This window comes from Epinephelus moara, chromosome 14 (assembly GCF_006386435.1).
Source record: "Epinephelus moara isolate mb chromosome 14, YSFRI_EMoa_1.0, whole genome shotgun sequence".
In the NCBI taxonomy this organism is placed as follows: Eukaryota; Metazoa; Chordata; class Actinopteri; order Perciformes; family Serranidae; genus Epinephelus; species Epinephelus moara.
The window spans coordinates 18,648,247-18,674,992 of NC_065519.1; the positions used below are offsets into that span (position 1 = coordinate 18,648,247).

The 26,746-nt window shown below is 41.3% G+C and overlaps 1 protein-coding gene across 2 annotated transcripts in view; it reads right to left on the reverse strand.

Annotated features, from left to right (window-relative positions):
• Positions 1–26,746, reverse strand: part of myo6b (myosin VIb) — a 61,070-nt gene that overhangs the window by 16,950 nt on the left and 17,374 nt on the right. For both annotated transcript variants that reach the window (XM_050062604.1, XM_050062605.1), the window contains exons 11-26: positions 23,330–23,510; positions 22,505–22,649; positions 20,820–20,977; positions 20,429–20,520; positions 19,881–19,953; positions 15,184–15,311; positions 14,125–14,220; positions 12,101–12,271; positions 9,206–9,244; positions 9,023–9,116; positions 6,779–6,909; positions 6,508–6,585; positions 6,248–6,377; positions 3,446–3,536; positions 1,578–1,728; positions 83–291 (exon numbers count right to left, since the gene is read on the reverse strand). In XM_050062604.1, the coding sequence (XP_049918561.1) occupies positions 83–291; positions 1,578–1,728; positions 3,446–3,536; positions 6,248–6,377; positions 6,508–6,585; positions 6,779–6,909; positions 9,023–9,116; positions 9,206–9,244; positions 12,101–12,271; positions 14,125–14,220; positions 15,184–15,311; positions 19,881–19,953; positions 20,429–20,520; positions 20,820–20,977; positions 22,505–22,649; positions 23,330–23,510 (1,967 nt within the window). The remainder of the gene's footprint in view (positions 1–82; positions 292–1,577; positions 1,729–3,445; positions 3,537–6,247; positions 6,378–6,507; positions 6,586–6,778; positions 6,910–9,022; positions 9,117–9,205; positions 9,245–12,100; positions 12,272–14,124; positions 14,221–15,183; positions 15,312–19,880; positions 19,954–20,428; positions 20,521–20,819; positions 20,978–22,504; positions 22,650–23,329; positions 23,511–26,746) is intronic.

Here is a 26,746-nt window from a genome sequence, read left to right on the forward strand (position 1 = left end):
TGGCACACAACTTATAGTTTCAAACCTTTACCACTGCATTTACTTTATTATCTACTGACAGTCCTCCTCTGCAATCACTCACATTCTTCTCTCCTCTTCCTCCTGTTTGCGCCGTTGCTCTTCCTTCTCCCTCCTCTTCCTCTCCTTCTCCATCTCTTCCTCGATATGTTTCAGCCTCTCGGTCTCTTCCTCCTCCTGCTTCTTCTTTTGCATCGAGGAGAGCAGCTGCTCCGAGCGTTTCACCAGCACCTGATACTCTGTGTCAATCTCCTTCCAGGTCATTACTGTGGCCTAGGGGTCAAGAGAAAGATCGGAACGGAAGGTCATGGTCACAGAATGAAGACATACTTGTTATTTCTTCTTCTATCAAACTATTCAGTTAATTCTCAAACCGTGTTTATGACAGAAAAACCTGATGAGACTCCCTTTAGGGTGACAAACATGCTATCCTGAATTTTGTTTACTTTCAACAAGGCGAGGGGACATTTTTGAGGTGTGACACCGAGTGCACTTATAGCCTGACTCGGCACACACTCCACCGTTACCATGGCGCAACCCTCCCATGTGACAACGAGAGAAGACACTGACTGACACCGTGACTGTCACTTGCACACTGCAGCCACAATGCTCAATTCCCCACTATACTTGTCTGACAATCAGCGGGGGGAGAGGAGGTCACCGTATTGTGAAGATTCATTAGACTGGGTCTCTAACAGTGACACGGGGACGGAAGATGACAAGGTCTTGTCCCCAACGCATAGAAGTCTGAATGACAGCCATCGGCATCTCATGCATTATTCATACAGAGACGCCGCGCCAGGAGCAATTTCTAAGCGCTCAGGACGCCATGAGTGTCGACAGTGGGGCTGCTAATATGCTAACAGAGGACGATAGGGGAGTGGGAGAGGCTGATTTGGGGGAGAGGGGAGAGAAAGGTGCTTCGGTGTCAATCAAGACACCCAGAGGAGCCTATGAGCGCTCTAATCAAACCTTTTGAATGCATACAGGTAACTACACAGCACCAAATCAACACTATTAGGCAGCCAGAGCCCAGATATCATGTGGATGTGTTTGTGATGATCCGCCATACCTACAGGGTCCAATAAGACGGGTGCTTATTGCACAGGGAGAGCTGGGATTTCACTAACCGAGTTTGATCATTTAGCAAAACAGCCTCTCTAAATTATATTATTGGAGAGGAGAGGACTTCTCCTTCACCTAGCTCTTCTTTTTTATCCCGAGGTGATTGAAAATATTGATTCCGAGAGGAGGAATGAGAAAAGGGCACAGCACACTTAGGAAAGGGCATAGTGTACAACAGAAGACTGGCTGTGCCGCCGAGCTACAGGTGTGAATGCAGACAGCCATATAAGTCTGAGGCAGTCACGCTTAAAGCGAGGAGTGTGCTCGGAAAATTCTTCCGCGGATAAACACGTATAAAGACAAACAGCAAAATGTTTCATTGCTCACACTGTATCATGCTCAAAGCACCTGGAAAAAAGTGTTGACATGAGCAGCTTTAGAATCAGCAGAGCAATAATTCCTGGGTGATATGAAAGAGGTGAACACAGACTCGCCTTTATCTTTGCTAACAGAGCGTCTATGGAGGCAGCCAGCTCCTGGACCTGTTTGGCCATCTCCTGCTTTCCCTCCTTCAGTCCGCTCACCACCTCGTTGAACCGCTCCATGTGCTTCTTCAGGTTTCGAACCTTCACCATTCCATCAATGCTACGAGAGAAGAGAAAAATGCAAATGTTGTACACATGAATGCCTCAGTAAGAATGAAGCATTACATTCAAATGGCCAATGTTTATAAGAGGTGACAATTAGGCCTGCCCCCTAATAGTCGTCCAAAAGTAAGTTGACCAGGAAGGTCATTAGCTGGCAACACTGTATATGTCTGGATCATAAGGGAATTCATTTGAAAGGACAGACACAGGAAGTGGTGACACTCAGCATTTTGAGATGGTGAATGACGAACCCAAGGTGATATGTAAACTCATCTTCATTGGTCGACTACAAACATGACGTATCATCTGAAACATGGAAGTAGCTACGTGCCCATTAGCCACTTAGCATAATCATTACTGCTTTACCGACAGCATCATTAACAGGCGGCTCGCTCAGTGTGTGACGTGCACTTGTAGATAAAATATAGGCCTATATTAATGAAGGTTCATTAGTACGGTTTTGTATTTCTCTGTAATGTAGCACAGTGTTAACAATGTTACTGATACTATTCTTTCTCACACCTTCAACTCAAACCATTGTGTTGCCCCGCCCAAAATATATCATTTAATAATGAAATCGATATCGTAAACATGCGGGCGACTAGTCGACTAATGGCCCTAAATGACGACTACTGGTTGACCAGGAAAATTCTTAGTTAGGGGCATCCTCCTCTCCTTCCTTTCTGTTAAACATTTCAACATGTTTGAGGACTTATGTTGAACACAGATGCATAAACATGATTTTACTTAATTTCAAGAAGTTCAGTATGGGTATTTCAGCTGACTAAAATATTTTTTCACACTTATTTTTAGTTTTTAATGTAATTTTAGTTAACTATGATAACCTTGGTAAAACAAAATTTAAAAAAAAAAAATCCAACTTGACTGTTAGCTTGTAGATTACTTTAGCTAGCAGAGCAATATTATGGGTTAGAGGTGTGTGTTTGGATCTCAGTTAGCAAAAACTTTGGTTATATCTTTATATGAGCGCATGGTTGTGTTCTGATTTACCAATCCCCCCCCCATCCTCCACTTCCTGACTGTAATGCAGATGAGGGAGGTGTGGATGGAGGCCAACATTTCTTTACATTACTGTGCAAATCCGTATTCGCCAAGCTGCTCCCAATATCGAGCACTTTAAATATACCCTTCATAACTGCATCCTGACCACATATTCTGTTTCATTCTGCCTTTAACATTTCCAATGCCTTTTTCCTTTTTTTAGGTTTTTACTAAAAATAGATAAATAACTGTTAGGAATGACCCTCTTCATACTGAACTAAATGTGCATATGCTGTCATAAAACATTTCCTCATATATCTATATACACACACTGCCACTAACAATCAAAATCTGAGTCTAAAAGAAAAAACTTGAAACTCATCATCTGGATGGCTGCTTCCACAAAGGCCATTTTTCCAAATGCAACCCAATACAGCGAGACACGCGGCATTTCCCAAAGCAGTACAGTGAGACATCAGTTCTCCGCAGATGACTTTCTGAGATTGATTTGAACTCTTAAATGCACAATGTGGGTGAAGCCATCAAAACCTGCCAAGCGTGAATCAGTTTAAATAAAAAGCACAAGAGAGTTCAGGGTGAGAGGGAAAAAACATAAGAGAGCAAAGGGCACAGACAAGCAGGAAGATGGTAAAAATGATGAATGTGTGTGTGTGTGTTTGTGCGCAGGGCACCAGAACCAGGAGGAGACTCACCGAGGCTTATGCTTCCTCTTACACAACCACATGCGGACAGTCTTCTGAATCTTAATGCAGGCCTGAGCTCTGTAACTCATCTTGTTCCGAACTGTGGAAGACAAGGAGAAAAAAGAAGAGGATTCAAACAAAGATGTAGAAAAATAATTGTAGTAAGAACTTTATTTTTAAAGATGAATATGTACCTGAAAAATTAAAGCTCAAATTATGCCACAGCCAATGTCACAGCCTTGTATAAGCTGCTATAATGGGTAATATTGATCAGGCACAAAAACAGGCAGTGCAGAATATCGTACACACACTACATCTCTCTCACACTCTCACACACACGTATATGAAAGTGCGATAATAAGGTGAGGTGTTGAAGGAAATAAATGACCAGGACCGAGGACATAAATTTCCTCAGGTCATTTATGCAAGAACTGCGTGGTCAAGCAGAGGCGTCGTTCTCTTCTAACGCTAATGTAATTTCATTTGATGCTTTCACACAAATAATCAGAGGCCTGCCTGCACTTTGTTAAATGGTGGAAATCAATAACTTGGCACAGAGCATAATGGTTCAGGGAACTGCTTTTAGAGTACTATTCCATATTGCTAGAGGCTGCCGCTCTCAATATTCAGAATGAATGGGAAAGCGTGAAATATGATTTAGTGTAGCTATCAGAGCTATATAATAAAACTGTGGGGGAATGACAAAGCATCTTATACATCATGCAGTGGAAAGTGAAATAACTTGACTAACAAAAATAACTTGTGCTTCTGGCCTTTCTTCAATTATTCTTTTTCTTTTTTTTTTATTCATTTGCACTTTTTGTGTAGAAGTCTTGCGGGATGTAGATATGGCTGCATATTAGAGACACCCATACACTTTTTTTTTTTTAACCCGTTTAATACCAGTGGTCGTAATAATAACCACCAAAAAAAAGTTTTCAGTTTTAAGGCTCTAAAAATGCTAAGGAATGATGTGTCAGTGCATTTCCAGCAACAAAGGGTCTCAATGAAATACATGCAGTGTCGCATGTTTAGTATAAATTGTCACATGACCAGAGCCGTTTACTTCCTGGTTGCACCATGAGGCAAGAAAGGCTGCATCAAAGCTCCCAAACAAAAGGTCAGTAAAGTGTGTTAACATAAAGATAGGACAGACATTTTTGGTACACATCATCTTTAAGGTGTTGAGTATTGATATGTGCATTTACAATAACTCAGCTTTGTTCATTGTGGTGACAGAATTAGTGAACATGTTGACGGCAACAATAGTGACCAGTGGGACAACACAGCACATCTAAATGTACATGTACTGATACACATCGTTCTTGTTTTAGGTTCACTTTGAGTAAAATTTCGGATATGTGGGATCTAGGTAAAAGCCAAGGCAATGCATACAACCTTACAGTTGTCCCTCACAATAAAAAAAAAAGAAGCTGTCTCCAGTGATTGTGACAGCGATGGGTCAGATATAGACTATGAGGGGGAGACAGACCATTTGCTGAACTTATGCAAACAGACCATGACAGGAATAACCTTATCAGTGATTATGACCTCCCCCTCCAGCCCGTTCTCATTCCGAAGTCGTCAGACACTACCCCTTCGTCAATGATTTGGACGTCAGACACAGGAAAATCAAATGAAGTTGGAAGTTGTTGCGTCTCCAACTATAATTTTTGACCCACACGTTTGTACATGCTGCTATGCATTCTTTTGTTGACGCCTGCATAGTTTTTCTACGAAATAAAGTCATCTTTGGTATTATTTTTCCCAACTGGAGCTCATTAATCCAACGTTAGTTCTTCATGGTTCTCTCCTGCAACTTGATTGGATGATTTAGGATTAGTTCAGACAAAGTGGATGTTCGGGAAATGAGTTGATTTGTGGCACACTTGTTAAATGACATACCCTTTCATCTTTGGGTTCAGGGGAAGGTATCAAGTATTTTCAAGTCAAAAGGTTTAAGTCCAATTGAAGTTACAAGTCATTGGTGTTGAAGTGCAAGTCAAGTTGCAAGTCTGTTTTGACTTTGAAGTCTAAAGTCACCAGATTTGTGACTCCAGTCTGACTCAAGTCCAAGTCGGATGACTCAAGCCCACACCTCTGGCATAATGACAGACACACAAACAGTTCATCAGGCTACACATATGCTAAATTCTTAAAAATGGAAGTTAATCATGACTTTATAGGAAGTGTCTGCACCTAAAACAGACATAACCCAGGCAAAGACCATGTTAAATGATTACATATTTTACTCACGATCCTAAAATACACTAAAGCAGGCATACTAAAGTTGCTGTGCCCGGGGGCCATGTTTGCAAAATGACAGTGGGCCAAGGGCCAGTTAATAAACAAACATTAATATTATTTATCACATTAAATGAATAAGAGGTAAATCCAGTCACAGCAGCCCTGCATAGGTCAGCTGTCCGCAGGGGCATTTCTAGGATGAGAGGAAATTCATGGCTTAGCCTGGGGGACCCTCCCCTGGCACTTTTTTTTTATATATATATATAAACAAGCTTTATCTTAATGCCTTTTTTGCAGCTGAAGGCCAAAAAACTTCACAGTGTAAATTAATTTATTTTCACTGTGAATTAGAAATTGGTTGGCTGGACTCCTGGCACTGTATCCTGGGCCAGATTTGGCCAGCTCAGGATATGGTGCCTATGTTAAGTTGAGCATAACCACTAAAATTGACTATTAGAGAAAACAGAAAGACCATCAGAATCATTCCCTCGCTACACTGCAGATGCTCGTACCGAGGCTGCTTGAGTTATACATCACAAGATCTGTCCATTAGATTGAACCTACGTTTGATGACAGACAGGCTGCACCACTGGACCTTCTTCCAGCGGCTGCACACCAACCACGTGTTGACTTTCTTCAGTAGCTCTGCGAGGTGGTCTGGATCTGACTTCATGATCTGGTCAAACTCAGCAAACTGATGCATGAACACAGACACAAAATTACCAAGTTAAAATATGATCCACGTAGTTTAAGAAATATTCATAGAGTTCTGTACAATGATCTGCAACATTACTGCGTAATGAGTTCTGTTAACTTCTCTGTACCTTTCCCGGGCGGAAGAACACCCTGGTCAATCCAAACTTGAAGTCATTGTCATTTAGTCCCAGAGCTTTGAACAAAGCCTACAAAAATACAAATACACATTCAGTGACATAATAATATTGTATAAGTGGTAAGAATGTGGGGCACTAAACTGTTGATGGGTCAGTGTAGCTATAGGCTTTTTCTTACACAACTAATTGGGCTTTACTTTAACAGATTACACGTTTGTCTTTCTCCAGTGAAGCAGAAACATATGAGTTTACGTAATCCCACCTTGCAGAAAAGTCGTGGATTCAGGCGTGTGAGCTTGTCAGGCATGTACTGTTTATACATGTTGTAGAGCTCATGGAAGGGGGCTCTGGAGGGGAAACCCCCCTGCATCAGGTCCAACACTGACACCATGCCTGATCAAGACAAACACACAAAGACAACAGTGATCTATTGAAGAGAAACTGAAACCATGGAGTAACAATACAAGCTCAAAGGTAACCAGCCTATCAAAGGAACACCATGAGCCTTAATGCAACCAAGCTCAAACCTGTAACATACATTATTCTCTTAGTACCTCATCAGTGTCTGATGTGTGTGCATGTAAGTGTGAATGCAATGCATGAAAGAACAATGTTGCTTTAATGCAATCACAAAGGCGGTGGCAGGGTCATATTAACTTCTGCATCAATCACAGTAGCAGTATGTAGTGACGTCAGAACACACAATTTAGCACCATTTTATGCTGTTTTTTTTTTTTTCTTAAAGCAACATGAAGAATGAACAACGTGCCCCAAAGTGAAGGTGCAACATTTACAAAACCCCCATAATTAATCTAACATGACAAGGGAACCATCTATAAACTTGACAGTGTCAAACAAGGACAAACTGCACTGAAATACATTACAACATACAAAGTCAGATGCCTCCAAAGGTTTTTCCAGTCACCACAGTTTAACATAATTCAACCTTTGTGGGAAGCAGTGGGAGGAAATGTAAATTTATATAACCTGCATTCTCTAAAGAAACTGAGGCTTTCCTTTTTAAAGAAAGGTCCAATATAGTTCAAACTCTGAGGTTCTTGTGTATGTCATATCCACATTAGAAATATATCATGTTGCAGTCTTCGTAGTTGAAACACATCTCTCTCTAATTTTGTGTCTCTTTGTAGTTGCTTTACTATTCTTTTTTTTTTTTAAAGATATTTTTTGGGGCATTTTTTGCCTTTAATGGACAGGACAGTTGAGTGTGAAGGGGGGAAAGAGAGAGGGGATGACATGCAGCAAAGGGCCACAGGCTGGACGAGGGGATGACATGCAGCAAAGGGCCACAGGCTGGACTTGAACCCGGGCCGCTGCGGACATGTACATAGCGAGCCTGCTCTACCACNTGAGTGTGAAGGGGGGAAAGAGAGAGGGGATGACATGCAGCAAAGGGCCACAGGCTGGACTCGAACCCGGGCCGCTGCGGACATGTACATGGCGAGCCTGCTCTACCACTAAGCCACCGATGCCCCGTTGCTTTACTATTCTTTGCAGTCATTCTGTGTCTCTAGTTTTTTTGTGTATGTGGTTGGTTTGCCCCTTTATGTAGTCGTTGTGTGTCTCTTTGTGTTTCTTCGCAGCTGTTTTGCATCTTTTCGTAGTCATATCTCTTTGTTGTTGCTTTAAGTCTCTTTGTAGTCATTTTATGTCTTTTTAAGTTTTTTTTGCCCCTTTCCGTAGTCATGGTGCATGTCTTTGTGTCTCGTCGCAGCTGTTTTGCATCTCTTTGAAGTCTTTTTCTGTCTATTAGTAGTCATTTATGTCGTTTTGTGGTTGCTTTGCCACTTTTCATAGTCGCTGTGCATCTCTTTGTAGTCATTTTGTGTCTCTTTGTGGTTGTTTGGCCCCTTTCTGTAGGCATTGTGCATCTCTTCTTGTCTCTTCGCACCTGTTTTGCATCTCTTCGTAGTCATTTTATGTCTCTTTGTGGTTGTTTGGCCCCTTTCTGTAGTCATTGTGTGTCTCTTTGTGTCTCTTTGCAGCTGTTTGCATCTCTTTGTTGTCATTTTAGATCTCTCTGTAGTTGCTTTAGGTCTCTTTGTAGTCATTTGATATCCCTTTGTGGTTGTTTTGCCCCTTTCTGTAGTCATTGTGCATATCTTGTTGTCTCTTCGTACCTGTTTGGTATCTCTTTGTAGTCATTTTGTGTCTTTATGGTAATTTTATGTCTCTTTACAGCTGTTTTGCATCTTTTTGTAGTAATTTGTGTCTCTCTGTGGTCCTTTGCATTACTTTGAGTGACATTTTGCAGGTGAAGCCGAGGGGGACACTTTGAGCCCCTTGGCTTTCGCCCGGTGGACCTATCCATTAATCCATCAATGATTCAATGAATACACTTTAAGTGGGGTGACCCTGGAATTGCTTCACTTACAGTAGAGCTACTAAGATATCCTTAGTATATTCACTGATCCGAAAGATTATAAATATAACAACTCCTGCTCTAAAATGTCACAGTACATTCTGTACACACTGTCCTTGGTCCTACCTGAGCACTGCAGCTGTGAGAGAATCAAAGCTCCTTCAAACTTGTGGCTGACCATCTTCAGGTTGGGTTTTACACAGCGGATGAAACTTGAGCCCTGTGCACACATAGATTAATAAGGACTGAGTGATCCTGAGCAGTAAAGTATATACAATAAAACGGAGAAAAAACTGACATATTACTCACTGTACTGCGGAGCTTTTCCAGCAGCAGGTTTAGCTGGGTCTGTGTGTGCAAGCAGACGAAATGAGATGGTTATTGGTTTATTTATAATGTTTAATGAAGGTAGCCCAGACAGTAATTTAAATGAGGTAGTAGGGAAGGAAGCAACCAGAGTTAACAGTCATGGAGGGATAAAGGCAAAATAAGCCAAATTATTTGTATATCATCCTTCAACAATGAGGAAAAACAAAGTGCTGTATATAAAAGGCATTAGACTAAATAAAAAAGAAACATAAGGCAATATAGGAGGTAATATAAAAGACACATTCACAGGATATAAAGGATCCAAACAAAGTAAGATAGAACATTACAATTTGATAGAATAGAATAAAGATTAAACCGTAAAATAAACATTACAGTGGAGCTACAGTGCAGTGTAAGACATTAATGAATGGTCCCAAAATAATTTAATAAAATGCAATGGCAAACAGTTAAGTCTTCTGCCCTGATTTAAAACAACTGAGAGTTGGAGCAGACCTCAAGTTTTCTGGGAGTTTGTTCCAGATATGTGGAGCAGAAAAACTAAATGCTGCTTTTTCTGTGTTTAGTTTTTACTCTGCAGACACTAAGCAGACCTGTCCCAGACGATCTGAATCAGCTGCAGCTGTCTGATCAGCGTTACAGTGGGTGAGCCGACTGAGGATAAATGCATGGAAAAGTTTTTCTAAATTCTGCTGAGGCGTAAGTGCTTTAATTCTTGAGGTATTCTTAAGGTGAAGGTAAGCTGATTTTGTGACTGTCTTAATGTGTATGTTAAAAAACACTAATTTCTGGCCTGGTTTGTGGATTTAAACGTCCTGAATTTAAAATTAAGCTCAGCACTGACTTTTAAATCATTCATCTTTGGCTTCAAAAACAATAACTTTAGTTCAGGACCACTTTAAGTCAAAGAAAACTTTATTTCCATTTGCAGTATTATATTTGCTCTGTTCTGGGGCCTCTCTGCCTCTCCTCAGGCCTATGCAGAAAGCCTCTTCTACACTCCTCTCTGCCCTTCCATGCGCCTACATGGAAAGCCTAACGCCAGGGCCACACTGCCTGCGAAGCGCAGCGCACCAAAATTCTCGCGCGCGCCGGAGAACCTCCGTTCACATAGACGCGCATTTCTCCACGCCGTCGACAAGCGATTCTGCTCCCAGCTGTTATTTTTCACTGCCTGGCTTGACACATTCGCTCGCGGCTCGCGCAGAAAATAGACCAGACGCCGAACTGATCGCTGCAAATCGTGAGCCTGCCGCGGAGCTTCCCGGCGCGGCGCGGCCAGTGTGGACGACACAGTCGGTTAACATGGGCGCCGAAAGGAAACTGCCTTCTCTTCTCGGCGCTTCGAGGCTATTCGCGGCGCTTCCGCGGGCGGTGTGGCCCTGGCGTAAGGCAGGGAGAGAGCAGCAGCAAAGCCCCCCCCCCAGAGAAAGCAGCAACAGCCAGCAGGCCAGAGCAGTTTAAATAGGGCGCCCTGAATGAGATTCGCCAGTTGGTTGCAGGGAATCATGTGATCTATCATGGCACATCATTGTTTTGTTGCTTTTTATGCTGAATAGAAGTGGCCCAAGAGCAGAGCCTTGGGGGACTCCACATGCCATAAATCTGTTTGTTGTGTGTGTAATTATGATGAGATATTTTTTGTTTTTCATGTTAAATAGGACGGAGCCTTGGGGTGCTCCACATGTAATTTTTGTGCACTCAGATACTGTATATAAATACAAATCAACACAAAATAGTGTCATTCAGATAGGATTCCCACCAGTTTAGTTGTGTGCCAAAAAGACTGAACCAGTTTTCCAGTCTGTCCAGTGATATGTCGTGGTGAACTGTGTCGAATGCAGCACTGAGATCCAATACTACCAACATGCAAACTTTTTCACTGTCTGTGTTTATGTGGATGTTATTACAGACCTTAACAAGAGTCTTATATTTCACATTACATTTTACAGACTACTTACTTTGACAGAATGTATCTGTCCTAACATGTTTCCTGGTGAAGAAAATAAAGACTACATTTCCTCTCCATACAACACACTCTAGCTATTAGAGCCTTTTTGAATCACACACACATCATCTTTGTGCTTGAGTCTATATCCGGTGCATTAGTGATAAAAGCAAAGAAGCGACATTAATGGTAAAGAAACCTCAAATCTGAGGATGGAGTTGGCTTTTTTGGTTGTTGCTGGAGCATGAGACACAACTGAAAGGTGTGTGCTTCTGGCTCACTCAGCACAGTTTCGTGTGTGAGTGTTTCATTCTTTCTTACTCCTATTTTTTCACTCTCCTGGTTTCCTAACACCTCGCTTTTATACCTCAAGCTGACTTTATCCAGCTTTATCCACCAAGGAAGGTTTTCTCAGAGGAAAGAGGTGGGAGATGGAAGAAATCTAAGAGAGGGGAACCCTGAATACGAAGGAAGGACGGAAGGAGAGTGGAAAGGTTAAAAAGTTACACCAGAGGTCTAGGGATAACAGTTAGAAAAGTCTGAGAAGAAGCTGAAAAGATAAAGGAGTACCGTGAACTATCTTACAAAATTGTACTCCTCTAAACCAGTAGGCAATACTAGACAGCAAATCAGTGTATCTAAAAAAGTACATCTACATAATTTTGCCTGGAAAACCGCATATCAAATTAAATTGTTGTATTTTGCCACATGTACAGCTGGCCAAAACCTATAAATATACTGTAAATATACTGTAATCTACATGTCTTTGACAATAAAAGACATTAACACAAAATACTGTAACATCTAAATGTTTGAATTTGGTGAAGTAATCCTTAGTATGAAAAAAACAACTGTATTTGCTCAAAATTACCTACTGAAATATAAACTGAAAAGTACATTATGTTCAGTGATTAACAATGAAAAATGACCTTGAACTTGTTGCCAACGCTGATGAAGCTGAGTTTGCCCGCCTTCTGTTTGGAGTCCTTGTTGGTGATTGAGTTCTCAAACAGCTCTCGAACAAATTTGTCTTTCGATTCAGACACTAAGCTCTCCAGGGACATGTGGAGGGCATCGTTATTCTTCTCCACAAACCGAGTCTGTGGACAAAAACATGCAAACGCATACATTTATGTGAGGGGAGACTTTCAGAGAGATGTACAAGATGCAAAAACGAATGGAGAAAGCCTAAATCCCTGCAGACTACATAACACATCACCAAAGCAACTTATTTAGTTTGTTTTTTTATTTGTTGTTTTTCCTTTGCTGGTAAAATAACGTGACAGAAAAAGTGTGACATGTATACATATATAGACAAAACATAATAAAGATAGAAGCAATGGACAGACATTGACAATAACATTAAGTATGATCATGTATATGTGATGATGTGATAAGAAACCAGGTGTAGAGCTTAGATTAGATTGGGCAAGGTGTGTGTGGATGTTTGGATGAGAGGCAGTGATAAGTATATGTGTACTGTGATCCTGGATAGGTTGATGGGTGGAGCAGGGGTAGGCTATGGGTTGTGTGACAGAGAGAAAGAACAAGACGATAACAACACAATAAATGACAATAAATATATGGTGATGCAGCAATATCATTATAATAGACATATAATATTAATATACATCCATGTCTGCCTGAGCTCATATGTAGCCATGACAGTAAGTAGACAATGCCTCAAAAATGTGTCATGATCCTGAGTTTTGTTTATATTCTAGTATCTCGTGGACTTTGTTTTGGGGTTTTCTGTTTGTCTTCTTCCTTGTTTCATGTTATTCCTTCATGTTTAATCTGGTTCCTGTTTTATTTTGCAGATCCTCCCCTCATGTGTCATGTCTGGTTTTACTTCCTGCTTTTGTGTGTTTTCCCACCTGTTTCTGTCACACCTCTTGTCCACCTGTCTCGTTAGTCCTTCCCTGTTCCCAGAGTCTTCCCTTCACACCTGTTCTGTATTAGTCTTGTTTGCTCCACCCTAGTGTTCTCCACCACACTTGTTGTTAGCCAATCTCCATTTCCCTTCTATTGCCCATGTCCTCCTACTCCAGCTGTGTCTCATTCCTGTGATTAATTTTCTGTGTATATATAGGCCTACCTGTGTGTTTCCCTTTGTTCTTTGTCAGTTTGTCTGTGTTCATCCCTGTGTTCTTGATGTTGTTCCCTGCTCTGTTTCCTGCCTGGTGTTTTGTATTCTGTTGGATTTCTTCCCTGAGTTTATTGTATTATCCTAGCTGGTTTTCAGTTAGGTTTTGGTTCATCTTTCTTTTGGACTTTCAGTTACCTGACTGTTTTTGGATGTTTTTTTATCAGTTTTATTAAAGCTCACTTTTTGTAAACCTTGAACCTGCCTGCTGCCCTTCATTTAGGTCCTTCCTGTACTGATCCATGACAAAAATGGATGTTGCTGCAAAGAAGCTACATAGTCTTAAACATGGATGCTTCACACACATCTTCAGCGCCACAGCACAGAAGATCTATACAATCAGCACAGTTTCAAGTTGGACACCGAGATTAGTGTCACCAATTCAGTATCTGACCAAATGTCTCTTTTTTGTTCCTGAGTTATGACGTTGAATAATGGCCAGAAAATGATGATGTCACAATAGAGATGACCTTTGACCTTTTGGATATAAAATGTCATCACGTCATCATTTTATTTCAATAGACATTTACGTGACATCTTGTCATAATTGGCGCATGAATTCTTGAGTTGTGGCCAAAAACATTAATCTGTTCATCGTTGAGTCCAGGTGGACGTTTGTGCCAAATTTGAACAAAATTCTCTCAACGCATTAATGACATTAATACCAGGGTATCAAACACATAAGAGCTTTAAGCTAGCTTTAGCTGCTAGTTACTCCACTGTGTTATGTAACTAATCAACATGTAGATGTGTGAATGTGAAAACTACCTGGCCCCAACATCCCTGTATACAGTAATAAGATCTTACTGTTTCATAGCAGACTGCTCCGGCAAAGTGCCTGATGATGAAGCCCTCGTCATCCCGCAGATTCCTGTGAATGGTCAACTTCGACTTCCTCGGAACCTAAGTGGAGAGAGGGAGAAGGCAAATCGAATGTAATGACAGTGCTAAAACACATACATATCGATTTCACTCTAATTCTATCCATCACCATCTCTACAGCAGAATCGTGTTTATCCACACCACTATTGAATGAGGAGGGCCGGGTTGGAGAATGAAACATTAAAATCTATGAAGCACAGTGAAACAAAGCCAAAAAGACAGAAATTATGTAATAAATATGGACGTATTCTCACAATCTCTGAACAAGGTAATTTGTGGTTATTTAACATGTTTACTTGCAAGGAAATAATAGTGACTTTTTAAAGCTCCATTAATCTTATCTGGCTCAAGTATTATAAAGGACCCAAAAAAATCCATTACCAGAAACAATTCAGGATAAAGAAAAGCAGTGGTACCCAGCATTTTAAGCTCCATTAGCTTCATCGGTGAGGGGAACCATAATAAATTACCCTTAAAGTGTGAAAACTATACAGCAAAAAATGTTAGCTCATGGCATATGCAGGCACTTTAGATTAAGATTAATGTCTTTCACCCTATTAAATGTACAGAATAGTGCTTATTTGAGTAATAACTCTCCCCGCAGTATAGAGGGTGGCTGCAGCCAGCCAGCTGTAATCTTAAGCCTGAACTGGTGTCAAGGCTACATTTCTAAAAGGATTTCATGCTTGCACAGATACAGACAGAGTGACGAACAATAGCAACAATGACAGAGACAGAGGGAGGGCTCGGGACTGTGCGTCATCCCCAAAACTGCTGTTAAAAAACAGGCAGAGTAAAAATGATCACAATGACTAAACCGGTGTGCGGTTACGTCACTGCCTCGTCTCACAAAAGAACTTCGTGCACAAAGAAAGAGAATAATAGCAGAATACTGGGGAGAAAGCAATAAGCAGGCGGCGAGAGAGAATAGGAGAGATAGTGGGAGACGAGAGAGGGTGGGAGAGCACGGCTAAGAGGTCTGACCGTCAGTCTGAAGTGGTCTTTATGCTTGCTGTGAACAGCCAGAGTAAAGTGCTGGTCGCTAGGCTGAGGGAGACGGTTCTCCTCATCCAAAATGTCCAGGACTCCCACAAGCTTTGCTTCCACGAGGTCTGCAAACACCAATTACACATGTATCAGCAACATCATTATGATTAATGTTTAAAAATTATTTCACTGCTGGAAAGATAGTCTTTACATAAGACTGGACTGTCTATGCAGTAGGAAGATGCAAATTCTTTTGAATTTGGTGCTACACAACTAGAGAAAACAGAGAGAAGGGGCTGTGGCATTTGCTTTTGCGCAAGATGTAGAAAACCTACGACTACCAGAGTGCACTGCGCCACATTGGACCAATAAATACTCCAGCTGGTGGGTGATTTAATGCCAGGGCTATAAAATAAAGGCTGGTACACTGTGACTTCATGGGAGCTATGGGGTATGACACATGTGTCAAGTAACTGGAGCTAGCTGGCATTAGAAAAAAGGGGTGGTGTCCACTCAGGTGCTCTTTGGGTGCACTCGTTTTAGTCTCTTTGAGTGCGCTCAGCCTGACAAACATTTTTGGGTATGTGTAGATTTTCAGTGTTCAGAACGTTTTCAAATAGAAAGCATTTGTTCATTGTCTTTGTTTAGACCTTTTCAGTAATTGTAGTTCTCACCCATATATTTAGCATAGCATTAGTTCAGGCAGGACACAATGTTAAGCTCAACTCACATCCCAGCTACACCAGCTGATCTCAAACAGCCAATCAACTGATGGAGCAGCTGATTGATGGAAGGGAGTCAACTAATGGATCCCATGATTCCTTTCTATGCAACCAATTGGCAAATCTCATTCAGGGGGCCCTATTCAAACTGCTCTGGCCTGCCTACTGTTGCTGCTTCCTCTGCAAGCCGCTTTGCAACCTGCCTCCACCCCAGCTCCTCCTTTTGCTGTGTCGGACTTATCAACGTCATTTCTGTTTGTCTTTGCTGCTGCTCTCCCTGCCTTAGGGTTTCCATGTAGGCGCATGGAAGGGCAGGGAGGTTTGCTCTCTCTGCCTCAGGCTTTCCTCGTTTGCACGTGGAAGGGCAGAGCGGTGTGCTCTCTCCACCTTAGGCTGTCACCCAGCTATTGAGCCTTCCAGCAATTGGAGACTAAATTTTACTGCACATTGTGTTGTACCCCAAGGATACAACCATATGACATCGTGACTTCTCCTCTTTTTAACCTCTCTGCGTAATGCAAGCTTGTCCATTTGGACTTTTGCAATGTGTGTTTGAGAAAAAAGCAACACAGCAACAGAATCTTGGTTCATATCGATCGGCACTGCTTAGTTTTATAGTTTGATCTCAGTATTTTCAGCCTCCGTTTTTACAATACAGGAAACAGTATGGCACCCACTACCTGATCAAAGTTCTTGTATTACAGCCAAACAGTGCACTAAAATATGTTTTGGAAGTCATTTTAGGTGAGATATTGGCAATACAGGAACAGAATGTTGGTTTATATTGATCAGTGCTGCCTAGTTGTACAGTTTGATCTGTGTTTGGTCTGCACTTCTATACTTTTTGTGTCCGTGGTGGCAGGTATACAGAAATGCCGAAGTAAAGTCTGTACTTCAAGCAACAGCCAAAGCAAGATAAGCAGGGAGATCTGTGTGCTGGTACGATGGAGGGAAGTTTACAAAGTTTACATATCTGGTTGAAAACTGGCAAAGCATCTCTTTAAGTACAACACGACTCAAATGTGCAGGGAAGCTCCAGTATGAAAATATCCAGTGCCTAAGATGTCACACGTTAGTTGCCAAAACCTGAAATAATGTCCACACTGTCAATATTTCCAAGCATCAGATGCTGACAGACATATTTAGTGACAACAACAAAATAGACAAATCCCTACGGAGGTATTTGGGAGGGGGTGAGGTGGGAACCACAGCGGCTATCATTATGCAGGAGTTATAAAAGCACTAAACATTCAGTTTATGACATTTATTGAAAATTTCCACTGTTTACTGTTTCTGGTTGTGAATATTCAAGGCACAAAACGTGTTCATCAGGATGCTCATTTAGCCATATATCTGAATTATTCATGCAGCATGCTGTTTGGAATATAATCTAATAGCCAAGGACCTCTGAAAAAAAAATCTGCATGAACAAGCACCTGTGCATAAATCCCGAAGATTGATGAGTGAATTAATGGCCAACCCAAACGGTCATTTGCAAGTCATAAATGTTATTCACGGCTGTCAGTTAACCTCGCACCTGAATAATCGCAGCCTTTGAAATACAAATCAAACTGCTTCACCTTGATACACTGACTACTTCATCCCATTAATTCGAGGATTCACTCGAGGACAGACACAACAAAAACAAGGGGGTGTTATTTCGCCAGGCTTCCCGTTGCACAAAAGAGACCATAAAACCCACAAATACTCATTACGCCTGCTCCCTTCAGACACACGGATATGCCATCTCCTTGGATAATGAGAAGTCGGTATTTTTGTCCCCCTGACAGGTGTATTTTCGCTGCTCTGACGTGTAGCCCAGAGCACGAGGAATGGCCCAAATGAATGCCATGTGGGTGAGCTGATGCTGCACTTGAACCATCCTCAGTGCACTTGTGGTGTGTGGGCTAAACAGACAGCCACAGTTTGTGCTTGCAGAAGCCCTCAAAGGCCACACTTCATCTTAATGATGTCTCTGAGTGTCACTCGATGTACCTGTTTTCCCTTCCGAAGATCACCCAAGGTGCAGATACATGTAGGTATCAATACAAAAACTCCCACATGTGTATACCATTGATATTAGTCATTTGAAACCAGCTCAAGACAGATATCTTATCACTGAGATCATTTGAGTTAGTTTGAGTTTCTTAAGTTTTAGTTTAGTTTCCAACTTAGTTTATTACTTTTCACATTTAAAGGTTCAGTGTGTAAAGTTTAGGGGGATTTAGTCAAATCTAGCAGTGAGGACTGCACATTGCAACCAGTTGAAACTTCCTCTGGTTAGAATTCCTTCAGTGTTCATTGTTTAGAAGGTTTGTGCCAGGAGTTAATTATCAACAGAGGTCTCTTTTTCTCCCAGAAAAATGGACCTGGTGATTCAAACTGGTAAAATCACTCAATTAACACAGTTTCATGTTATAAATCAGAGTATCTCCAACACTGAGCAGAGGGGCTACTAACTACACTGTAATGGTGGCCGTGCAACATGGCGGACTCTGTGGACAAGAACCCACCCCCTAGGAAGATATAAACGGCTCATCATTCTAATGCGGTATTTATACTTTTGCACTAAATCAACGCCATACCCTACGTCATAGCCTGACGTGCACCACCCTGGAAATGTAACTACATGTTGTGGCAACGCAGACCTCTTGTCTATTCTTGTTAGCTGAAACCATTTCTCTCAGTGGAAATGAAGCTTTTATTTACTTTAATGTCACAGATGATAAACAATAAATTGTGAAGACAATAAAGCCTCCACAAAATAGCATTTTAAGTCTTGTGTGTGATTCATCATGGCTTCATATGAGCAGAGGAAACTTCCGCTAGGCTAATTTATACAATGTAAAATGCCAAAGGCTGGCGCTAATAACGTTAGCATGTTGTATTTGTTTTAGAAACGTGTAGTATAAGACAGTTGTTTTGTCAATGAACCTTGTGAATTGTAATGGAGCCAAATTTTGTAATGTTACCATTGTTAAATGTTACTGTTGTCCCTGGCATCATATGAGTAGAAGAAAAGTCTGCTAGCCGCTAGGCTAATTTATACAATGTAAAATACCATAGACTTGTGCTAAAAACATTAGCATGCTGTATTTGAGGGGAAAATGTGTCCAGATAAAGACAGGTGCTTTGTCTGTGAATGCTTCAAGTTATAGTGAAGCCAATTTATTTATCTGCGTTTGAAAAGTCATGTTTAATGTGTGTTTAATGTGTGTTTAATGTGTGTTTTGAATCAACTAAACTTTACAGCACTTCACAGAAACCCCGCCACCGACAAGTGTTTTGGAGGTGTAACTGCAGAGTTACACAGACACACCACCACACAAGTATAAATGCTCACAACTGCGTAGGCCACGTGCGTAGGCCATGGCATCGGCTCTGCATAGAGCTGACGCACTAGTAAAAATCCGAGGTAACATAAACACAAAGACGCTTATTTTCAGGTGATTATAAACTAAGGAAAATATATAAATTATATAAAATTCCATTTCTGCCAGGTTATCCCCCAAAGTCCTACACACTGGGCCTTCACATAAAAAGATCTATACAAGGAAAAAAAGAAATAAAATCTAGTATAAAATATAAATGGGGTTGGGGTTGGTCTGCTTCCAATTAAGTAATACGAGTCTTCTGGCTAAAAGACTAATGTAAGCAATGCAATTTGACTGCACCTTCGAGAGATGATTGTCCTCACACTGAATACCAAAATGTCTGTAAGAGGATTTAGATATATTGTTCCTCCAAGTGTCTTAGACAGTGCTTCAAAAATGGGGGACCAGTAAGCAGAGAGCCCCAGGCAAGACCAGAATGTATGAGCTCGTGTTGCAGGTGAATTTTAGATATTTTTAAGTTTCAGAGAGGCAGTACATTTTTGAGAAGTGACTGTGCACACAGTGAAGTAGTAAAATTTTAAAGCTGCAGAGTTTGAGGATCAACAGGGTGCGAGGAGGGAAGTCGATATAAACTTACCTATACAGTCCTGGTTGTCAACATAATGCACCTCATTGACTCCCAGGCCTTCCCTTTGATACAGCTCTTGCTCCTGCACAGACATGACCAAATATCAAAACTGAAAACAGATTCTGAAAATGTCCTGATGTAAAATTAATTTACACCTTTCTGAGTGGCTTCAGAGCATCAGCCAACTCAACAAAGCAAACAAAAAAACACCAAACTGGCAATACCCATTCAGATAATAAGAAAGAGGCTTAAACCAGAGATGTGACACATTAATTGGAGACCTTGGAAGGGAATAACGTTAAGAGATCACAGGAGAGAAGCACGCCTCATTGTGTCCCCTGAGAAATTAGCATTCTAATGAGAGGGCGCAGGAGAGACGGAGGACAAAACAAAAGTGAGAAAGCAGAGACGAGAAAGACAAGAGCGTGCCAACCGCTTCCTCCCAGCTTGTGAAGGAGTCGGCGAGTTCGGCTTGTGAGTGACACGACACGGCCCGTTTCCCAGGATAAAGGAGTAAAGCACACCAAATCACGTTAATCCGCACGCTGCTCACCCACCTCTTTGAGAATACGCTCGTTGAAGAACTGCTGCAGCTTCTCGTTGCAGTAATTGATACAGAACTGCTCAAAGCTGTTGTGCTCAAAATATTCTAAGAGGGGAGACAAAACAGGTGAGGCAGAAAAGTCATATATTTCAATTAATTTTCCAAATTGAACATTTTTGCAAAGCCTGTGTTAATTATGCAGTCTGGGGAAATTAATTCTCAGGCAGGAGCCTTGGTAATGAAGTGTGTGTGTGTGCATTAGGGTACTTATATTAAGAAACATGCTGCAAAGACAAGTGTCTCTTTAGTGGGCTGAATGCTAAGCAAAATGAAAAAATGTGGGAAGTTATGTTGAGCTCAATCTACACGTTCTATTACAGCAAACACTAACTGCATTGTATTACCAAACCCAGCGATGTCCAACACCCCAATAAAGTTGGAGGAAGTCTCAAAGGGGAAGCACTGGTTCACTCGTTTGACCACATGATCGAAGAGCCGGCTGTACACCGCCTTGGCCAGGGCATCGCGGGCATTGTTTGCTTGTTCAACCTTTAGAGGCACCCTGGGGGGGACACACAAAGTGGGGCAGTGAGAAACAGTCCATAACTGGGACATGCTAGCCTCTTATTAAACCTCTCTTTTTTATTTCCCCCACCCCAATCAACCCAATTTTCACGCGGCAGCAAAAGTTTAGCCGTGTTGATGTGACACTTTTTGCCGCATAGTTTCCCTTTTTGATCTCTGCAGTGGAGGTAGGCAACCGTTTTCAAATGAGGGTTTCTGAGCCGGAGATGAGGTATTAAAACTAAAATGTGAACCTTGAACTCTTCTAGACTCTCTCATGGCGCTTTAACACAATATATTTTTAAATTATTTACAGGGGTTGACTGTAAGGACAAAGTGCAGCTCCACAGAGACCCAGAGTTCAGCTCACCTGTCCCTGCTGGGAAGGAGGTGAATTTAAAATGAAAAGGTCTGTCTCTTGCTATGATAGATCGTTACCCACTTTTTTCTTTTGATATTCCACCCATCGAGTCCCCAGAAGAAAAAAGAAAAAACCTTCATCCATTACAAACAGGAATAGCCCACCTATGTGAAGACCAAGGCAGCCATATTTTCTCCATTTCACTGTGACATGAGCTAAATGCAGGAGTTTTAAAAAGCACATGAGATCCTTTCATTTCATCTCAATGACAGGCATTTTTTATCCAATGTAATGCTCCATATGCACGCTAGTTTGAGACTCCGTCACCCCCACCACCACCACCGCCGCCCCTCCTCTGTAACCCTCAACCTCCCGGGGGTATAGGGCGGATCTGTCTGGGGCTTAATGACAAAGCCAGGCCCCCTTCCCTCCACCTGCTCCCCAGACACCAGGCCTTTACTGTACTGCAGCCATGCTCGCCTGCCTCCTCAGATACAGGCTGCATTATTTATGTGGAGAAAACACTTCCAGGCCAGGCCAGCATCTGGCCCTCCTGAAATATTAATCTATCAAACCTGGCCCCATCACTCAAACGCCACATCATCACCAAAGTACACAGGGGCAGCGCCAATAACACTGCACCACATTCTCCTCTCAATCTGCGAGAAGTAACCACACGATCGTGTACAAGTGCAGTTTATCCAAGCAAAAATCCCTCTATACTTGTGTCCCTTTTCCACTGGAGCTCACTGAGAGTGGTTTAGACAGACACAGAGGGCTCTTGCCTGCAAGGAATAATAAGATCTATTATACACTCTTTATGATAAGATCATAAAATAAAAGGCTTTATTGTGCAGGATAATGAGATTAAATCATGACGCTGAATTGATACTTTGCAGGACAGCACCAATAAGCACAGCAACAACTGCTTCGCCACTGCCCATGTCGATTAAATTCTACTTGGTTAATCTCTCTCCAGGATTATTTGCTATTTTCAGACCTATGGTGGATTTACTGCCTTCACACACACAGTTCATCTACCATTAACTCTGACAGCGACTTCTGGAAGAACTAAGAGGATCATTTTTTTGTCAACAGTATCAAAAGAAGTTGCAAAGAGTCGCAGATCTTTTAAGTGCTTTTGAAGCGTGCTGTTGTTCTTACTTGATAACTGTTCCTTTGGCGCCCCCTGCTGTCGTGAGCATGACCCTGGTTGTGAGGCTGACACGCAAATCATCCTGGTCCAGACCCAGCAGGTTAGCACAGTACTCCAGAGACTGGCCGGACTGATTCTTCAGGATACAACCGCCTGAAACACACAGCAACACCTTGAAGAATCATCCTACTACAGTCTGTGGTTCTCTCTCAATACCCAGACAATGGAGACACAACTACAGTAAGATTCTTAGAACATAAGCAGAAGTGTGTCTTGGGTGGGAGAGCAAAGGGTGAAAGATTTTAGCTGTGAATGGGTGACATCAACAGCCTGATACAGAGCTGTTGGGTGTAACGTACAGTATATGAATGAAGGAGAAACTTCTGAAAACTGCCCTCAAGAAAAGTTTCAAAGTACACTTATATTATCCCCAGAGACTTTGATTGTAGAGACAAAGAGAAGGAATGAGCCAGAAAAATAATGAGAGCCGGATCACGGTTACCAGGGTAACAGAGGTTCTCTTTATCATCACTGGAGACTAAACAGTGGCGACATCCAAGGACAGCTGAGCTATTCTTCTGTATTTTATATTGATCTAATACTGTAACACACATCTGTGGAATTCAAAAAAGTGTTGATGCCAACTTCTTTAAAAAATGGCTGCATAAAGGATTTTACAATTAATGTTTTAACCCACGTTTTTGAGGGCTTTTCAAATCTGGCACTGAAGTAAAGTTTTTCTTATTTCTGGCAGCAGGAGATACAAACATAAGAGTCCAACACCAAAGATCTCACCAGAGCCAAAATATTAAGAATCTCAGCGTCTGTCTAACCTGAGGAACTCCCTGTTTCTTCAAAGTCGATGTTGCCCAGGTGCAGGACACCGGCAACCACCCTGAACAGGTCCAGCTTCTCAGTGTCGTCCAGACCGATCTTCTTCATGGCCACACACATCCTGTTGAAGTCGCCCAGGTCGTCGAGAAGAGGGTCCTTCAGAGCACCGACCTTTCCGTGCTACAAAACACACGACAGCGTCAAAAATGTGGAGATAAGGAGAAAAACAAAGTGTGAGAATTCAATTGAAATCATGATTTACTCTGACACTATTCAGAAATGGCTAATTTTTTAATAAATAGTCTTTAAATGTTGAGTAAATCGGATTTTAAATTGAACAGGACATGGACCCAACAGCCTCAACAGTAATAGACACATATTAAAGGACTATTTCACCCACAAAATGATCATTTGTAAAACTTCATTTGATAGCCCGGGCTATTATTTATTTAAATCACTGAATTCAACAGGTCTATATTTGGGACAGGCCTTTAATTCCTTTCACACATAACTGTTGCTCAGCAAGAATTGGGAAATATAATCAAGTTATTTATTTAAACCAGTATGAATATTACTTGTCGTCTTTGGTGCTCATACTGTAGTTTCAGTAAAACAAACAGTGAATTGTGGGGAATCTAAATGAGCTAACAATATGAGCATCTCCGTATTGACAAAAGTTTCGACATTTATATTTGTATGTGCGATCAAAGCAGCTGACTAACATTAGCTCAAGTTTATAGCAAACAACGTGTTTTATACGTACAAAGAACTTCTATAGAAATGAACTGCTTGGCAACCAGACCAGGCTTCTAATTGAGACAGGCCTTTATTTGTCAAAATGTGTTGCTACACCAGGCTAGTGAAAGGGACTGGGCTTTTAATTGAAGTTGATCAGTATATTAATTACTCACCTAATGTTACACTGAATTTGTGAGGAAAATGTTTTTCTCGCATGCCTCAGCAGTGAATGAAGAATCCAGAAATGTCAAGTGGGTTGCATTTAACAAAAGCAAAACTATATCAAAACATCCATTTACAAACAGCCATAATATTCAAAACACTTCAGCATAAACACTTTAATGCACAGATGAGTACCGCATCCGAACAAGCAAGTGCACTTGAAGAAGTTCTGCTGTTCATAAAGAAATTTCTCTGTATTTTTGGATTCTTCGTTCACCATGGAGGAATGTGAGAAAAAAGAAGGTTTCTTCACAAATTCAAGGAAACACAAGGTGAGTCACTAGTGACCATTTTGTGGGTGAAGTATTCATTTAACACAGACTTTGCACTCAAACAAAAATATTTTACACTCGTGAGTTGAAAAAGCCTCCACCGACAGCACACAGCAAACAGCAAACACTATAAACTACTGTAGGGCTGCTCTGCTACAGCAGCTTTGTCTCCAAAGTCTTGACAAGTACTGTATGTATGTACTTAAAGAAAAGAGCCTATATAATATTGAGCAATATCTCAGGGATATAGAAAACAGGCATGCAGTGAAAGACTGAACAGAACACTTCAACATCTATTAGGAATCAATATTAAACAGTGATAATTACCAAGAGCTGCACAATTATCAGTGAACGTATGCTCCTTATTATAGTGTAAAATAAGAGAGCAAAATGCTTCAATTGCACCTTCTTCATGTTTTATTTATGTGTTTAAATGTTGATTAGCAAAAAAAAAAAAACTTTAACAATCTGTGCACTATGGAAAATATACCGTGATTGTGCAGCCCTTTATAATATGACTGTAAAAAAAAACAAAAAAAAAACAGCTGAGTAAGCAAACATCCTTTGTATTGTATCGACAGCGCCATCCAGCCCCGACCCCGCCCAAACCTGGCAGACACATGCAGACAAAGAGGAAGCATGCACCCTCATTTCCTGTTTGCACTACAAACAGCAGCATGTAAATCCTGAGAGTCTCAGTGTTTACTCAAGGAAAATACAGGATAAGGAGCACACAGCACAAAGCCCTGATAAGAGAGGAAACATCACCTTATTGTCCTACATAACAGACACGTGGAAAGACAGACAGTGACTTAATTAGCAACATGGGAACAACACACAGTGTGCTTACAACCACACAGATTACACATTTCATCTGTAATCTATAATAAAAGCCCTTTTTTCATTAACAGAAATCAAACATGAGAACAAATTTCAATCTGCATGTGGTTTTTGAATATTAATACCAGAGGTGGGACCGAGTCATGGCACTCGAGTCACAAGTCAAGACAGGTATGCCCCAAAGTCAAGTTCTACGTCAAGACCTACAAGTCCCGAGCACAGACTGTAAAAATAATGGACGAAGCTACCGTGACATCAGCCACTGGTTCGTGGACTCCCATTTTGAAGCCAGCTTGAAGAAGTTTGGTATTTCGGCCATCACCATCTTGTTTTTTTGGAGCCAGAAATGACCATATTTGGGCGAGAGGCTGGCGCTGTGAATCTGACGCAGATGCCTAGGGCACTATCGGCAGACAGCCCCTCACTCAAAGTGGCCCACTACTGTGTAACTTTAACCCTTACTAAAATGTAACCGGGTGAGTTATACAAAAATTCACACACTGTACGGTCGTCATGAAGAGGGAAACTAGCTAAAGAGATCAAAACCGTTTTTTGTGCCAGACTGTAAACATGTTTACTTCTGCTGTAAAGTTGGGCATGTAAACAGATATACAAAAAAATCCTCCGCACACTGACATAGACTTTACTATCGAAGTTTAATGAAGGGAACAACGCGTTTCGCGTTTAGCGTTTAGCGTCATCAGGTTCACCTCATCAGGTCTGACCTCAGCTTAGGTTAGGATTTTTTTGTATATCTTATGACTTACGTTCCTGCTGCCTACCAGCACCTGACGATCTGTGGCTGTGCAAGGAGATTTCATTGATTCCAGTTTGGGCATGTTAACATTGGGGTCTGTGGGGATTGACTGGCTTCTGGTGCCAGCCTCAAGTGGCCATTTGAGGAACTGCAGTTTTTGGCACTTTGGAGTTAGCTTAATTTTTTAGCCAAGTTCCAAGTGCTAAACTTTATGCTTCGAGTCCTAAACAAGTCATAACATGCCCTTCACCCAATGTCATGCCATTTTGACAACAGAGAAATACCATGAATGCTTTTTAAAATGTGTTCTTATTTGTTAAAACAAGTTTGTTGGAAGAAGTTGCATCACCATCTGTAATTTTTGACCCGCATGTTTGGCATACTGCAATTTGTTTTTTGTTGATCGACACATAGTTTTTCTAGGCAAACAAAATTAACAATAATTTGGTATCATTTTTTACAACTGGCACTAAGTAACGTAACATTCTCTCGAGGTTCTCTCCTGCAACCTGATTGGATGCTGTCAGATTGGTTTAAACAAAGTGGATCTAGGGAATTAACTGTCAAATTGCTGGGAATGAATATTA